This window comes from Pogoniulus pusillus, chromosome 32 (genome assembly GCF_015220805.1).
Source record: "Pogoniulus pusillus isolate bPogPus1 chromosome 32, bPogPus1.pri, whole genome shotgun sequence".
Lineage (NCBI taxonomy): Eukaryota > Metazoa > Chordata > Aves > Piciformes > Lybiidae > Pogoniulus > Pogoniulus pusillus.
Window position 1 is genome coordinate 7,985,794 of NC_087295.1, and position 17,559 is coordinate 8,003,352.

General features: G+C 43.0%; 1 protein-coding gene across 7 annotated transcripts in view; it reads right to left on the bottom strand.

The window, feature by feature from the left end:
* The window catches only part of GLI3 (GLI family zinc finger 3), a 257,010-nt gene that overhangs the window by 62,855 nt on the left and 176,596 nt on the right, over positions 1-17,559 (bottom strand). For all 7 annotated transcript variants that reach the window (XM_064169911.1, XM_064169912.1, XM_064169907.1 and 4 more), the window contains 2 exons: positions 12,591-12,737; positions 2,194-2,395 (listed from right to left, as the gene is read on the bottom strand). In XM_064169911.1, the coding sequence (XP_064025981.1) occupies positions 2,194-2,395; positions 12,591-12,737 (349 nt within the window). The remainder of the gene's footprint in view (positions 1-2,193; positions 2,396-12,590; positions 12,738-17,559) is intronic.

Genomic DNA, 17,559 nt, shown 5'->3' on the forward strand with positions numbered 1-17,559 from the left:
AAGAGCTGGTTCTCTCCCTTTCTCTCCTTTCCCCTAGGAAGGCTGGAGATGGAAGTTTCCAGCTTTTAACATTCAACAGGAATACTCTTATTAAAAAGAAATATTAATTCCAAATTGTGACGTTTTGGATTACACCAGGAAGTGCTGAAGGCTCCAGTGAACCATAGGCTCAGCCACATGAGCCTTGCTTACTCAGTTCACAAGACTCTGTTTTCCTCCTTAGCATCTTTAACTCACTCCAGTTCTGCAACTGTCTTCAACAAAACTATTCATCTGACTCTGGCTTTGCAGGGATGATCCCCTTAGGTTTTGTGATTCTGTATCTCAAAAACATATACCAACTACTTCCAGCTGTGGAGGAAGAGTAAAAAGAGGAAAGACTTACTCCACTGTAGAGACTATGCCAACTGTAATGCACTATTTGCTTTACCCAAGGTACAAGCAATGGAAAAGGAGGTTAGTCATTGAAATGCCATCCCATGTTAATGGCAGTGAGTATAGTATACCTCTACATAGCACATGTATTTAACAGATGTGGTTCCAAGCTGCTGCCAGCTATTGACATAAATCATATTCCACACTATGGAGCTTCATAATTAAGACTGTGGTTACAGAGATGTATTGCAGAGCTATGATATCATACCTGTGAAATACTATCCAGCTATTCAAGTACACCAGAGATATGAAGCATGACTATATGAAAGAAGTGTTTAAAAAAACTCCAGCAGCACTTACACTAATACCAAATATTTACAGTGCTGTCACTTTCAGAGTCTGGCAGGCTCATGGTTTCTAACACACCAGTTGCATGCCCCATTTTCTTCCCAAGTGCAAACCCCTGGAGTTAGTTTTTGAAGTTGTGCGTGTGTCATTTTTGCCAGGGAGACATTTGAGCCTTGCTGAAACTGGGTCTTTTAGCCCTCAAGATATTACTGTGGGGACTTGCTCCTTTGCCTCAATGCAAATTGAGGGTGAAGGCTGCTTTTATCTGAATGCCACAAAGGCAAACTCAGTATTTTCTGAGACTCTGGAGAAGTGGGCAATTTATTTTTTGGCATGCCAAAAGAGCTTTTCATAGTTAAGGTATAGCAATGTCACAAACACAAGGGTGCTCTGCAGATGCATCTCTATCATATCTACTGCTCCATTTTCTTCCATTCCCTTTTGTTTTTGACATTCTTGCTTCTGTTCCCTCTCTGTACCATTTTTTATTCCCTTTCCTGTACAACCTCTGCCCATCTCTAATGCCTCCAGAACAACCATTTTAGCTATTCTCCTGCACATGAAAGTGAAACAGCCCAGTGAACATCAGAACATTTCTGATGATACTGGATGATAACTGTACCTACCTGGTACAAAAAGAAAAACCAAAGATAATTTAGCCACAGAAAGTCTGATCTTTCAATTCACAAACTGAAGTAGGAAAAAAGCCTTGGAGGTGCATACCAAGTTCCAGCCAAACACTTAAACTGAACAGTACCATATGTGCACACTTTATTCTCTAAGGACTGTGACTCAGGAGTATTTCACTGCCCATGATAGCTATGGCCAGAAGAAGCTAAGTGATTTAAGCCACAAATCTATTCTGGAGCTGCTTCTTTGGGAACAGATTCTTGACACACATGCATGCACAATTAGTGCTGGTCACATGGAGTATTTACCTGCCCTGGACAATAATTTGCCCCCCAAATCCTTTGTGGTTACCTTTCTGAGGAATTAAAAAAAAGCATTTTGTACTTTAAATGAAGCTTCAGTGACCACAGAATGGTTTAGGTTAGAAAGGACCTCAAGGATCATCCAGTTCCGCCCCCCCTGCCATAGGCAGGGACACCTCCCACTAGAACAGGTTGCTCAAGGCCTCATCCAACCTAGTCTAGAACACCTCCAGGGAGGGAGCATCCACAGCCTCCTAGGGCAACCTGAGCCAGTGTTTCATCACTTTCACTGTAAAGAACTTCTTCCTAACATCTGGTTTAAATCTCCTCTTTGCCAGTTTAAACACGTTACCCCTTGTCCTATCAGTACAAGCCCTTGTAAATAGTCCCTCCCCAGCCCACACACTGCAGAAGCTGCAGACCAGAGATAGTGACAAACCCAAACAGTTAGGAGGTGCAAGCTTACGTTCACATCTGCCCACGTGTGCACCGCGCACCAATGAGAAGGTACAGCGGAGGCACAAAATGCTGTCCTTACCTTATTGCACTTGCAGATAAGTGGCCATAAGAACCACTGGCTGAGGAACTGCTGCGGGAATTATTGAGAATGGTGACCAAGGAGTTTGGAGATGTCCGGATCATGGTCTGAAGGTCAAAGCTGTGGTCAGACAGAGGCGATATGGACAAGGTACGCTTTCGGCTCGGTCTAGCTGACAACCTCGGACTCGGGAACCTGGCGCCTGTTATGGAAACACAAATAATTATCCACCAAGGTACTTAATCGCATTTATTTGTTAGCAGCGATGGGTAGAGGGAGGCAGAAGACACCAACATGCTGTGACAAGCCCACTCTCTCCACTTGTGATCTACTGGCTACGATTGAAGAAAATTAGGAAGAAAAATCTATCTTCCCGCGGCTTACCTCAGGGGAGCTCTGTTTATTAATGTGCAAGCAAAATGATAAATTGCTAAACAAAAGGAAAAGACTTTTATGAGTTATCCCTCTCATTTCTGATGATTTATGAATCTGATGGCTTCTTAGACATTCACATCATTAATTCAACCATGAGCAATGAGATAGCGGTTCAGATCCGGGCTGCCAGCAAACCCAAACCCACATCACTTTAATACACACAGCTAAAGCTGAACTTGTGAAACACAACGCAGAAATGAAGAGGCAGCTTTTCCTTTGTTGACTCTATTTGTGCCTGATGCCAAACTAAAAATCAGGACTGAGAAAAACACTATGAAGTGCTGTTCTACCAGCAGAAGTCAAATTGACATTCACAGCATTACACTGAGAGGCAGTTAAGATTTGTTTGCATTTGTCCAGGATCCCAAAGTATTCTTGTGTTGGGGCATACAGAATTCTACGATTGCCAAATATCTTTCAAACTAGAGATTAAGCTTTTCAAAGCAGCAAAGTGAGGTCAATGATACAGATACCATTTAACAAAGATGTATTCTATTCCTAAACTTTCTGTGCTTCTCTGTAAATCTCTGTTCTATTTTGCCATGCTATCCCAACGCTCTGCAGTCCTGATGCATCACCTCAAATGTCTGCCCTTTATTTAATTATTTTCTTTCTTGGTTGAGACCATAAGGAATTAGCTTCCCCACTGCCTACTGAACTATCTCCTTTCACAGTTCTGCTGCTTCTACCTTTTTAATCCCTTTGACCTGTAGGAAAGGGCTCAGTCCTAACAATCGCGACAGTCATGGTCATGCAGGTCTCAGGTTTGATGCCTACTTTACAGCTACCCCTCCCAGGTGCCCTGACACTCTCTGTAACTTCCTAATAATTCACAGTTGGCCACGAGTCTCCATTATAGGTCTGCCTTTACTGATTTTTGCTTAAGTCTTAGTGCCCACTACCATTTTTCAGCAGAATATTTAAGTTTATATGTCTAACGTTAACAAGGAGAAGAGCTCAATTAGAGTCACCTCAGGGACAGAGTTGAATCAGAATCTGCCACCACGTTTTTCTTACATCCCTGAGTAGTTTGCCCTTCTTTCTGTGTGTGCTATTCAAGATTTTCATCTGGTTATTTTATTGCTGCAGTGCCTCTGTGAGCAGATCTCCCTCTATAGTCCTCCTAATTTGTGCTTTGAGTTGCCTTGGCTAGCCAACATGGGTGTCAATTCTCTTTAGCATCGGGGTAATACAGAAGCTTTTTCCTCTGAGCTTTGCCTCCTCAACAGGCCTTAGCCCACACTGTCTCAGTGAATATTCATGCTCTTGATTCATCATTTAAAACTTAGGCAGAGCCATTTATTTCTTCCAAAAAGCTATTACACGTTATTTTATGTAATCTGTTTTATCTCCTTTCTATGAGCTTGCTATTGTACTGTGTCTGCTTGATATTTTATTAGTGCTGTGCTTCGTGCCTCTCAAAGGCAGAGATCTTTTAATTGTGCTAAAATAAAACCCAGCAATGACCAGCAGCTCTAAGAAGCTGCAACATGTTTAACATGGAAATGCAATGCACATGTAAAGGTGAAACAAAACCAGTAATGTTTTAGAATCATAGAATCAAGCAGGTTGGAAGAGACCTCCAAGATCATCCAGTCCAACCTAGCACCCAGCCCTAGCCAGTCAACCAGATCATGGCACTAAGTGTACATATTTGTACATATGTCCTTCATCCACAACTCTTCTCTGCTGACTCTTTGGCCAGCATGAAGGAGGACACCACCTCTGGAGTCTGCCCCAGCTAAGGATCCAGTTCAAGTGCTTTAAGGTGAATAAACTCTGTTATTGTGATTTTACAAGGCGATAGCTGAATACAGGCACTCCTGGTTAGACAGCAAGCAAAGGGGACAAGGAAGACCAGCTAGATACTAACTGACCAGCAAAATGGGAGGTCACTCCAGCACTGCTACCACCCTACTATGTGCTACCAGCCATTCTGATGCTGTGCTGTCCACAACACAAACAGTTTGCAGTCCTGTGAACATTATTATGAACCCTTTGTTCTCCTCCAATGTGATGGGCACAGACCTCATCTTGCCAGCAAGAAGGTGGCAGCAGAGGGGGCACAACAAGAGCTCCTTCTCCTTCCTTAAGCAAGACCTAGTTAAACTTCTGTATTAACGACTGAAGAATCATCATGTGTCACTGATGGCTGCGTAAGAAGGGACTCAGATGTGATTTCTAGAAAAAACACTTTTGATAAAATAATTCTGGTGCATCTGAAGTCCAGTTTTGAATCTGAACAACTACAAAGGTATTGCCACTTATCAATAAATTCATTCCAAGCCTGTAAACATGGACTGATGGCTACTGATGCTAACTAGAGAGAGGGCACATAAGGCTGATCAAAAAAGTGGAGCTGTGTCAATAATACCAGCACCTGAGCATCCACTCTGAAGCTAGATTGAGCTGAGCAATAAAAGCAGGAGATGACAGCTGCATTTTGATGTTCCTGCAGTCAGATACCACTTATTTTTGGTGCCATAACTGGCCAAGCAGACTCATCGGTGCTCCAGCCCACATCTCAGACTGAACTGAACAAACACTGCTGACAACTCATCAAAGCTCTTACAATTCTGGAGAGAATCATAGCACCAGCCAGGCTGGAAGAGACCTCCAAGATCATCCAGTCCAACCTAGCACCCAGCCCTATCCAGTCAACTAGGCGATGGCACCAAGTGCCTCATCCAGTCTTTTCTTGAACACCTCCAAGGACATCAGCTCCACCACCTCCCTGGGCAGCCCATTCCAATGCCAATCACTCTCTCTGGGAACAACTTCCTCCTAACATCCAGCCTATGCCTCCCCTGGCACAACTTGAGACTGTGTCCCCTTGTTCTGTGGTGGTTGCCTGGAAGGCAACCAGCATGGTTGCCCTTGACAGGTCACACGGGAAGCCAATTTGTAGCCCTTGTACAACTTGAGGTGCCCTGCAGATGCTCAAAAACTGCTATGGCTTGCCTTCTCCTCCTCCTTGCCTCCTCTGGACTGGGCCCATCTCCTTTATCCCTTGCCTAAGTCATGCTATGTTTTTTGTAAGAGGCCCCTCCCTGCCCACTGCTCATCAAATCACCAGATGCTGCCAGGGCCTCCTTGTCCTTGCTCTGCAGGGATTGTATCACAGTATCACAGTATCACAGTATCATTAGGGTTGGAAGAGACCTCACAGATCATTGTACCAGAAGTGTGGCCAGTGATGGATAAAGACACCATTCCCAGCTAGAGGGGTAGAGCCCAGGCTTCAGCTACACCATGCTGCAACCTTGGGCTGCTTCTTCTCCCCCAGGTACTGCCTGTTTGAAGCCCCACCTAGATCTGGGAATTTGGTAGTCCTCTCCATTTACCTGGTATGGGAACAACCTTCTAAGGGGCAAGAGCCTACAGCAAAAAAAGGACTATTTCTGCTTCACAGCAGGAGGCCAGGCAAGAGCTCTATGTAGTCTGACCACAGGAGAAAGGGATTCGCTTAAAGGGAGGCCACAACTTTCAAAACTGAAAATACAATTAAATGGAATTACTGTTTTTTCAGATCTTCATGGTTTAATTAGGTTTCACATGCCTAAAGAGACTTAAGCATGAGCTGACCACGCTGCAGGACGTTTGCTAAACTATTAATTTGAAAGAACATCAGCCTTAGTTAGTGTGTTGCTATAAAAAGGAATAGGTCACAATTTGTCAGTGCCTTTGAATACTTGTGCTAGTTTGAACCTAGCTGGGATATTTTAGTGAGAGGAATTAGATTATAGGCTGTGAAAAGGAAATGATGGTGATGTCTACTGCACTCACAGGCTTGCTGAGATGGATAAAAAATCAAGAACATAAACACAGATAAGAGAGTTGCTCTTGGGCTCTGGGCTGTATGCACTTCTCTCTCTAGCTTGCTGCCTAACTAATCTGTCTGCTTCCTAACTCCCCTGGCCGATCCTCCAACCTCACTGTGAACATAAGGCAAAGTCTGGGGTAAGGTAAAGGGGTGGGAAGAAGGTGGAAGGGTGGTTGGGAGCCCCTCCTGGGGACTCTGGTTTCTGGGAGGGTTGTTTTGTTTCTGTATTACTTTTTAACTTGTATATTTCTGTATACAGCTGTACAGATTGTAAACACCTGCTTGTATATTGTGCTAAGATGTAAATACAAAGCTTCATTCTTCAATTTCCAGCTTGCCTGAGTATAGTCTGGGTGATTTTCCTAAGTGCTAGAATGAATGAATGAATGAATGAATGAATGAATGAATGAATGAATGAATGAATGAATCAACCAGGTTGGAAGAGAACTCCAAGATCATCCAGTCCAACCTAGCACCCAGCCCTAGCCAGTCAACTAGACCATGGCACTAAGTGCCTCATCCAGTCTTTGCTTGAAGACCTCCAGGGACGGTGCCTCCACCACCTCCCTGGGCAGCCCATTCCAATGCCAATCACTCTCTCTGTGAAGAACTTCCTCCTAACATCCAGCCTAGACCTACCCCGGCACAACTTGAGACTGTGTCCCCTTGTTCTATTGCTGGTTGCCATGAACACCCAAACCATTACAATACTGAACCAAACCTCAGTCTTGCCCAGACATTTACTTTAAATACAAACACTTCAGTATTTATGTAGCAATCTGAGATGTTCATCTGCTCAGGGTATTCTCCCACCAAAGCGTTACATTCCCTACTTGATAACGCTTCAAAACCAAAAAATACAGGAGCACTGACTCACTAAAAATCCCTTTACCTCTGTGCAAGTGGTGGAAAAAAATTAGTTGTTTTGGCAAAACATGCAGATAGAAGCTGCCAGTGAAGACTTGCTTAGGAATGTCACCTTTTTGGAGCAGGCACAATAGCAACAGAAAGTCAGCAGCTGTTACTAAAGACCAGAGTGTGCCGACAGAAAATCCACTGAGTGTCAGAAGAGATCTTATTCCTGGGGTGGAGATCAGTTCTAAAATAACAGATATCTATCTCCATCATAAATTTCAAAAATGGAATATGCCATCCAGCAAATTTGCCATTGAATTTGATTTCTGAGTTGAAGTTTTTAGCATTGCTTAATCATTTATAAGGCAATCTTCAGACATGTATCATTTATTCCATCCCTTTAAATCAAACTTCATCAAACCTTTCTTTTTTTTATTCCATCCCTTTATATCAAACTTCTCTGAACCTGTCTCAGGCGTTAGTTTTTGTTGAAGGCTGGAAGTATGGAAGTTTGATATTTTCTCTTACACATTAAAGGGGTTTTCCTTCTGTTTTCTGCTCACAGATGTGTAAACTTCATTTTCATTTCATAAAAGTCTGTCATAAATTGTCTTAGTGTTCAAAACACTAAATCTGTCTTCAGTATGAGAGGAAAAGGAATAGCCTTGCTACTCCACCCTGATTCTCCAACTGTGCCTGAAAATCAGAAATCCAACCCAGTCCAAAGCTTCTCACACTGGCTTAACTCTTAAGGCTGGCTGAATTCATTGTTAGCTGGGTTGCTGTCTGTGCTTCTAATGCCAAAAAGGGTAGGCTGGTGCTAACCACCTCTGAAACCCAAAAAACCTTCCATTCTGAGTGAGCACAGACAAAAGTTAGTCAGAGTGAGGATATTAATACTCTTGGGGTGACCCAAGATATCCCAGAGAGCATATTGCTTGGCTTCCATGGAACTCAACTTAAAAGCAGAGTAAAACATATTCTCCAAGTGAAAAACACAGGCATCAAATCCAAAAGGCCATGGCTTGGAATTAGGTGCTTGAAAGAGTTTTGGCACACACTATCTTTAGAGGCACAACGAGCAATTTCAGTTGTTGGCATCTTCTCCTCTCCAAATCACTTTGATGTCACACTTGGAGACCACAGCACGTCTAACCCCTTCACAACAAGCAAGACGAAAGGATGACGTGGTCAGAGATTCTGGCCACAGAAGCTTGCACAGCAGCAAGGAGAATTCTGGTCCTCTTTTCATGCCACACAGGAGGGCATGATTTAAAATGACAATTAAACATCCATAAACTTGGCTTTAATCTTCCACAATATATCAGACAGTGATGCTCAGGGCTTCAAGAAGTCCAGTGCTCTTTAGGCAAGATTTACCTTTCTGACTGATGCTTCTCCCACCCCTATCATCCCCACTTTGAAATTAGTGTTCCAGTCCCAGACAGCAGAACAAAAGGCCCAAAACTATATAGACTGCATGCACCATGCTATTGTGCTCAGTGCATGCTGCTGCTGGAATTATTATTTGTACTAGAGGAGAGGGCAGAGATGCCAAATTACTGTGCTAGATGCTGTATAAACACACAATTAGGAGACAGACTCGCTTCATGAAAGAAGGACAATGCCTTGCTTGTATCTGTTTGCTTGTTGTGTGGAATAAATGAGCAGCAGCCTTTGAGTGAGTTGAGTCAACTCGCCCAGAATTTGATAGCAGATAATAAGGGAAGCTACCAATTTCTCCTCCGTTTCCTTAACAAGAAGGGGCAAAGGCAAAAGAGTACCTTAAGATCAACATAAAAACCCCAAAGAAGAAAGATCCAAACCAGCAGTAGTGCTTTGCATTGATCACTGGACTCTGTTATCAGATGCAAATGTGGGCATTTGTATTGTTTATTTTCTAAAAGCCTTAATATTGGCTTCCTGCTAATTGTTTTGTTCTCCTTTCTAATCTCAAAATCTGACAAAGACGAAAGGGGTTTTCTTTAGCATGATGAATGATAGGACATTCAGATTCCTACTTAATGACAATTAATTTACTGTATAACCATGCAAGTTAAGGTAGTTTTAATTAGTTTTTACAAAGTAAAAGGGTAACTTCATACTCTATTTAGATAAAAGCAGCCATTGCCTGACTAAACACATTCTCATCAAATACAGGAGGTGAGCTGAGTGACCCTACTAGGATTCACTCTTATTTTAATTCTCTGTTTACTGCTGAAAAATAACCTATTTGCATAATAGTGCCACACAGTTTTTGTCTTTAACTCTGAAATAATCCCTAATTGAAAAGTTGCTGCTATAATGAATCTCAAATGTGTGATCTTGGTGTTTAAAAACAAACAGAAAACAAACTACAGAGTGCATTTCAAATGCATCGTAGCTAAAGCTGGTGACAGCAAATAGCCTTGCTAAGAGATAGTGTTTAGGTACCTTTTATGAAGGGGCTGAAGTTATGGGCACAGGTCAAGACACTTTCTCTTGGCATGCAAAAGCTGCAGTTCTGTGTGGATTATTGCTACTAACACATGAAGGTCCTCTGTGCAAATGTCATCAGTTGTATGAATGCTGGAATGTCTTCTGGTTTTACTGTGTCCACTTCTGGGCCCCTCCAGTTCAAGAGGAACATAGAACTGCTTGAGAGAGTCCAGCACAGAGCCGCAAAGATGCTGAAGGGAATGGAACATCTCTTTTATCAGGAGAGTCTGAGGGAGCTGGGGCTCTTTAGCTTGGAGAGAAGGAAACTGAGAGGTGATCTATTCAGTGTTTATAAATACGTAAAGGGTGAGTGCCAGGAGGCTGGAGCCAGGCTCTGCTGGGTGATACCTGATGACAGGACAAGGGCCAATGGGTGGAAGCTGAAGCATAAGAGATTTCATGTAAACGTGAGCAGGAATTTTTTCACACTGAGGGTGACAGAACACTGGAACAGGTTGCCCAGGAGGGTTGTGGATTGCCCTCTCTGGAGATATTCAAAACCTTCCTGGATGCATTCTTGTGTGATCTGGTATAGGAGATCCTGCTCTGGCAGGGCGGTTGGACTGGATGAGCTTTTGAGGTCCCTTCAGCCCCTGACACTCTGTGTGATTCTGTGTGTGATTTGTGAAGTTTTCTTGCATACACTGAACACTGAACAGACTCAATCAAGTCTGCATCCAATTATGTGGTTTGCTAATGCTACCTACACACATTTAGAAACTCTTTTCCACTAGGAACCAAAAATACTGAAAGTACAAAACACATATTCCTCCTCACTGCAGCAGGCTTAGACTAGATGACTTTTACAGGTCACTTCCAACCCAAACTATTCTATAATTCTATGATCCCTTTACTTCAGTGAGGTCACATCCCTTCATACAGGCTGGGGATTTGTCCTTGCAGCTGGAAGCCAGCAGCAGATTTACATTACCTGAACTATGCAGAACAGGGGTTCCATTTTTTAAGATACCATTAACATGCATCAAGTGCATTAGCAATGTACCTTGTCTCCCCCTATTCTCCTCAAAATCCAAAGGAAGAAGTATCATATTCTTATGGTTTTGAGCACTGAAGCCTATACATTAATTTCTGGTTTAAGTCCAGGCTTGTGTAGGTTTGTTATGTTTCTGAAGCGGGTTGGAGTTATGTTACATCACTGTTAAGATCACAATGCAATCCACCAGCAAAGTGGTAACAGAAGCTTAATTAAAAATATCCTTCACTATCAAGGTGACTAAATGAAAATAGTTGTCCTGTCCAGTTTCACAACTATCTGTCTTACCTGATTCTTGTAAAAATCATTGGTCATTCAGCTACTTCACACTCCCAGGCATGTGTTCTGCAGGGGTAGCTATCTATATTGCCATGCGTTCCAGAGGTAAACCTCCCAGCTCCCACACTCCTTAAGATCAGCAGCTATGGCATGCTGCCAACAGCAGGGAAGAAGACACTGCGTGCTAACAGTCTTTTAAAAGCTGTAGGACACTAAGGTGGTCTGATGCTATTGTACTGCTCTGCACTACCAAGCAAGACTCAACAATCACCACCTTTTCTTGTCACCTTTTATTTCCCTGGTGGGAAGGAAGAGAGTACATCCCAGAAGGCATGTAAGCATCTCATGGACTAGAAGCATAATCCCTTCTGGCAGCAGCAATGAGCAGTTTGGAATGGGGTGCTCTCTTTTCCTCCTTCATCAGAGAAAGGGAGACAGATGAGAGGTCCGAAAGATGCTGAAGTGTAGAAAGAAGGTTCTTAACTAAGCCAGGATCCTTAAGAATTCAGCAAACTGCTTTACCTTAGAAATATATTAAAGCCTATCACTCTTTAAGATACACAACTTGTAAGAATTTCTAGCACCCTCTAAGAAGGAGGGAAGCATGCTCTCTTAAAGGAAAACCAGATGTAAACCTTTTATTAACAGAAAGCTCATCAGGGAAATATCCTAACGATGAAACTGAGTTACTGGTTGTGAGCAGAAAAGGACATTTTCAAATGCACTCCAGCCCTGCTGGAAAGAATTTATAACCTGTTTTCAGCAGCAGTCCTGTTCCTCTCCCAACTCACTTCCAAAGTTTACTTCCAGACTTGACATAACCCTTGTCCATTTGGCAATCAATGCTTTGGCCCTCCAGCCTCACCTCTCCATCTGTGTGCAGGCCTCCTGGGTCAAACCAGGAATGACCTCCACAGCTCCCTTTTGTAGTGGTTTAAGACTGATTGGAATATTTCAATGAGAGAAATTAGATCCCTGGTTGTAAAAGAATAATAATGATCATTCATAATAATAATCATTCACTGGTTTGCTAAAAGGTATAAAAAGTTAAAGTATAAACAAATCTTTTTTCTTTGGTTTTGGGTGCTGGATCTGTTTGCTTCTTTCTTTGTTTCCCTAATCTCTTCCACTAACTTTGGCTGACCAGCTAACTAACGCATAAGCCTTGCTGGCTGTTTTCTCTCTGGGGAGAGACAGAGGGTGGCATTGGCCCCTTCTGGGCTTTCTTTGTCCAGAGTGGGGAAAGTTTGGATTTCTGGATGATTTTGAGGTCTCTTCCAACCCTGATGATACTATGATGATGATGATGATGATGATTTATAATTGTATCTAACTGTAAATACACGTAAATATATTGTGTCTATATGCTTGTAAACGTAGCTGTGCTGTAACTATAGCTTCACCTTAATTCCAAGCTGTCTGAGCTGGTCTGGTAAATTTCACCTGAGTTGGGGGGTGAGGTGGGGGGAAGTTCCCAACCCACTTGAATCAACCTTTGTTTGCCTCTCTGTATTTCTAGAAAACATCACTTACTGTCCATGGCATGAAGATACTCCATGTGAAGAGCACCAGCTCCTGCGGTGGCAGCTGAAGGAATGATGTCTGCGTAGGGGCTGCGCTGGCCTGCCAACAGAGCCATCTGATGGTAATACTCAGCTGGACTGACGCCAGCGTGTGGAGCTGAAAACACAACATAAAAAGCACCATTAATGACGTAAGATAAACAAGAAGGAAAGTTTTAGCACACTGGGCTATTAAAGCAGCTTGTTTATTTTTTAATGCAATGCAACATCTGCAGAAAGCCACCACCGGTCAAGAGGTTTCAACCAATGGCACTGCAAAGACACCATTCAGAACTCAGCAAGGCATAAAGTATTAATGAGCCTGGTGAGCTCATAGTTTTGTATTTATTATTAAGTGACCCAAAAAGTGACAGGCTGACAGCAATGGAAACTAGCATGATTTATTTAGTGACATAAAAAAAGCAGAAAAGCCTTTCTAGAGCTTGAGTCTCATTTACCTCATTCCTGGCCCAAAGGACTCTGTCTCTAAGGTAACAACACATGGCCAAACGTCCATAAACATTAAAGTTTCTGGGGTCTCTGCTGGGAGCACCAGAAGAGTTTCACCCACATGGGCACTCTGTGTACAAGTTTAGGAGTTAACAAGAGTAAAGCATGTTTTCAGGACAAATACTAGTTGTCCATGAACAAAGAGGGGCAGTTTGTTGAGAGGACAGCTGAAATCAATGCATGTAGCCATACCATCCTTCAAAATTCATACAGAAGCATAGTAGATACAGGAGTGTGTTGGCAGAGTGAAAACCACAGACCAGATGGATTCTACATCCCAACAGTGATGCAGTTATCTGCTAATGCCTTAGATTAGCTTTTCTGTCCTGTAAAGGTATGTGAGCTTTCTGTTCCCCTGCAGTTTTCGAGCATGCCAACAACTAGTGGGCAACTCTGCACAAACAAAACTCCACATGATTTTAATACTGTCTCGTCTCAGCAGGCTTCAGATGCCACAGCAAGTGATGGGCCATCTCATGGGCTCATGTGAGAAGTACTCATAAACTAAGCTGGGCTTCATCTCCTTGATTCTGACTCCCAACTTGCTATGTGACCAGAGGTGAGCAGCCTCCTTCTCTGCTCTTCATTTGTCCCACTTGCTCAACAGTTGATATTTCTCTAAACTCTGCTAAATAGAAGACAGTACAGAGGTTTGCCTGAAACACTTCAAGCTTCTTCAGCTGATGGGCTACATTCCAGTAGGTTACTTTTATATTATTTATATTATTTCATGAGTGCTTTTTTTTTTTCTTTCAGCAACTGAATTTCTAGTGGAAACAAACTTTTAAGCTGAAATGACTTATAAACTTAACCTGAATATTGTTACTTACACAGGATCACTAAAAAATGGTAATTCGTGTTTAGATTACAGAATCAGGCCTTAATTTTAAACCTTAGAAGCAAAAAAATCACCACTTAACACTGAAAGGAGGTAAAACAAGTTTACCTCCATTACTTCCAAACTATATTGGAGTTCATCTAGCAACAGATTTCTAGGGTGTACAGTTTATTTTTAGCAAATAAAATGGAAGAATGTGCTTTTCATGTTATAAAGTTAAATAAAAGTGATTTAAGGAAAGGTTCAGAAAAATAAATGCACATCAAACTGGAACAGGAATGGCATAAAAAGGAGCCAGGGCAAATTAAATGCTGTTGTTGGTATTTTTTGCAAATTACACATTGATTTCTCACTTTAATATATCAAAACCTACTTCAGCCACCACCTGCTTTGAAATGGCAAGAAAAAACATTCAGAGTGATTTTTACACGAGGGGGAAATCACACTGAATCACTGATTCACAAAGTTTTACAGTAGTAGGCAACCAAGGTATCTTTCCAGACACACTTAAAATGCTTCCTGAGCTTTCTGACATAAGTGTCTGGGTTAACTAACAATAACATTGGCTGCAAACTTTAGAGTGAACTGCTGCAGAAAAACAGAGCGAGCACATAACTGCATTACTAAATGTTCCATACGCTGAGAAATGCTCTGGTGCTCTTTAAAGATCATTCTTTACCACCTTCTTCAAACATAAAAAATTAGCTCACTAAATGATGTATTGCATGAAGGGTAAATGAAGGGTAAAAGGGAGGGCCCACACAGCCCTGAATTTTCTCCTGTTTATTGCTGGGGAGCTTCAGCTTTGCCCCTGCTCCTTTTTTTTTTGGTCCAGAGCTTCTGCACTGTGGGCATTGATGAGCTTTGAGCACTCTGCTCTACGTGCACCTACAATTCAGTCCTTAGCCATGCCCTTGTGTTACTCAGATGAGTCTCTGGCCACCACCAGCCCACTGATCTGCTAGGTAAGACGAAGTGACAACAGAGGAGGCAGTCCACCATTACTGCTGCTGTGGCAGTCATTGATTACAGCTGGCAAGACTTGTGGTGAACGTTAAATCACCCCTTGTTACGTTCTAGATTGTTTTGGCTCCTGACCATCTCCAGACCTGAGTTGACAAGCTGAGCCAAATAGTATACTGACCTAATTATCTCACTGGCCTAAACCAGTCAGGATAGCAAGAAAAATCTCCCTAGCAGTAGAACAGTAACAAATTCCAAGTTCTCATAGTTCAAATGCTATACAGCTTAGACCACAGCGTTTATCAGTGCATTATGTGCATGTACCTATTTAAGTTACAGTGGGGGTTATTTGCATTCTACTAGTGCCCAAGCCATGACTTAAACTATCTGATCCCAAGAATCCAATCAAGTACTTCACCTTTTTGATCACACAACAAACTATGGATTCTAGAGAGAAAACCGAAGAGCTTTTCAGTATGCACACTGAAGTATCCCCAATGCCTCGTTCGGGTGCCTGTATTCTCACAAAGCGCTGCAGAACACCTGGGCTGTTCTGCAGAGGTGCTCAAGGCTGAGCTGTGAGCCTAGAGGAAACATGAAGCAGTGTGTGTTTGCTTAAAACCCAAAGAATGAAGCTTAAGCTACTAAGCTTAGCTTGTGTTCATGAAAGGCTACGGTTATGTGTACAGTCAGCAACCCAAGCTTAGGGGATTGAGTGCTAAGACAGAGGGTACTCAGCTGTGTTGTCCACACCTGAGTGACCATGCCACCTGGGAAGCCTGTTGGTATCTGTGGCACCTACATGAGGTTGGCAGGTATGAAACAGGCCTCTGAGGCAAAAACAACCTCTCTGAGGCAGCAACTGGAGTTAAGGCAAGGTATTTCAGAGACTTCAACTAACACCCAAGACCTATATTGAAGAAAGATGAATCTTAGCACCATGGTAGCTGTGATGGAGCTCCAAACTCAGCTGGTAACATCCAAGTGTCTGTATCTAGGCAAAGTGGATAGTTCTCTAAGGCTCCACCGCCTGTACCACACAGACCTCTCTGTACTACCTAATAGCAAAACAACACACCAAGATGAAAGGCAGATTTCTATATTCTACAGACCTAAATTTAGCTGTCTGGTACCAAAATCTAGCCTGGGACATCATAGAGGTTCAGAGAGATTACCACTGCTTTGGTGAATACAGCAAAGCACCTCTAGGAGATCTCTGCCTTCTGGGAGGTCAGCTGGGTGCCAGTTCAGACACTTCAGTGGATCTCAGAGTGCTCAGACTGGAGGTGAGAAGAAGTTTTCAGCATGAGAGCGGTGAGAGGCTGGAATGGGCTGCCCAGGGAGGTGGTTGAGGCCCTATCCCTGGAGGTGTTTAAGGCCAGGCTGGATGAGGCTGTTGCCAGCCTGATCTAGGGTAGGGTGTCCCTGCCCATGGCAAGGGGGTTAGAACTAGATAATCTTTGTGGTCCCTTCCAACCCTGACTGATTCTATGTGCCCATATCTATCCAAGCGAATTCAGCACTGTGTACTGGCACAGGTTGATGTCACATGGTTATGTGACAGGTGGTTTCATTCCCTTCCTTCTTTCCAAGAGCAACTGGAGCATACCCTAAACACAAATTAAATACTGCAGGAATGTGATCTGAAGGTTACTGTAGGAAAGACAGCAAAGTGTTCTGTAAATTAGCTTTTGTGGAAAGGCCAAATATACACTGCAAGAGGTCTCCCAATTCACAGTATCACAGTATCATCAAGGTTGGAAGAGACTTCACAGATCATCAAGTCCAACCCTTTACCACAGAGCTCAAGGCCAGACCATGGCACCAAGTGCCACGTCCAGTCCTGCCTTGAACAGCTCCAGGGACGGCGACTCCACCACCTCCCCGGGCAGCCCATTCCAGTGTCCAATGACTCTCTCAGGGAAGAACTTTCTCCTCACCTCCAGCCTAAACTTCCCCTGACATAGCTTGAGGCTGTGTTCTCTCATTCTGGTGCTGGCCACGTGAAAGAAGAGAGCAACCTCCTCCTGGCTACAACCACCCTTCAGATAGTTGTAGACAGCAATAAGGTCACCCCTGAGCGAGCCTCCTCTTCTCCAGGCTAAACAATCCCAGCTCCCTCAGCCTCTCCCCATAGGGCTGTGCTCAAGGCCTCTCACCAGCCTCATTGCCCTTCTCTGGACACGCTCAAGCATAATTCATGCCATTACATTACAGCTCTACCATGTTTACCCTGAATCAAGAGCTAAAAAATACCCTGAGTCCAAATGTGCATTTCTGAGCATTCAAACTGTTCATTTTCCCCCCAGTACTTTGGGCTAAAACACAAAAGGTAGAATTAGCAAGGATCTGTGCAACATCCAAAGTGCTTCCAGGAAAGCCCTGTGTGCACGTCATACACCTTGACTGACAGTAGGTCATTAAAATTTATTCTCATAAGAGTATGTGCCCATAACTAATGGATTAACTGTTAAGGTATATGTTCTTATAAGTGAAGATTAATTAGTTATCCATTTGGATGGAGTGCACCACTCATTTTTCAAATTCAGCTAAAGGCAGTTTAACTCTGTTTGGTAAGTTCCTGCATACACTAGGAAGATCCTTCTCATAGTTCAACTAACAGTTTCAT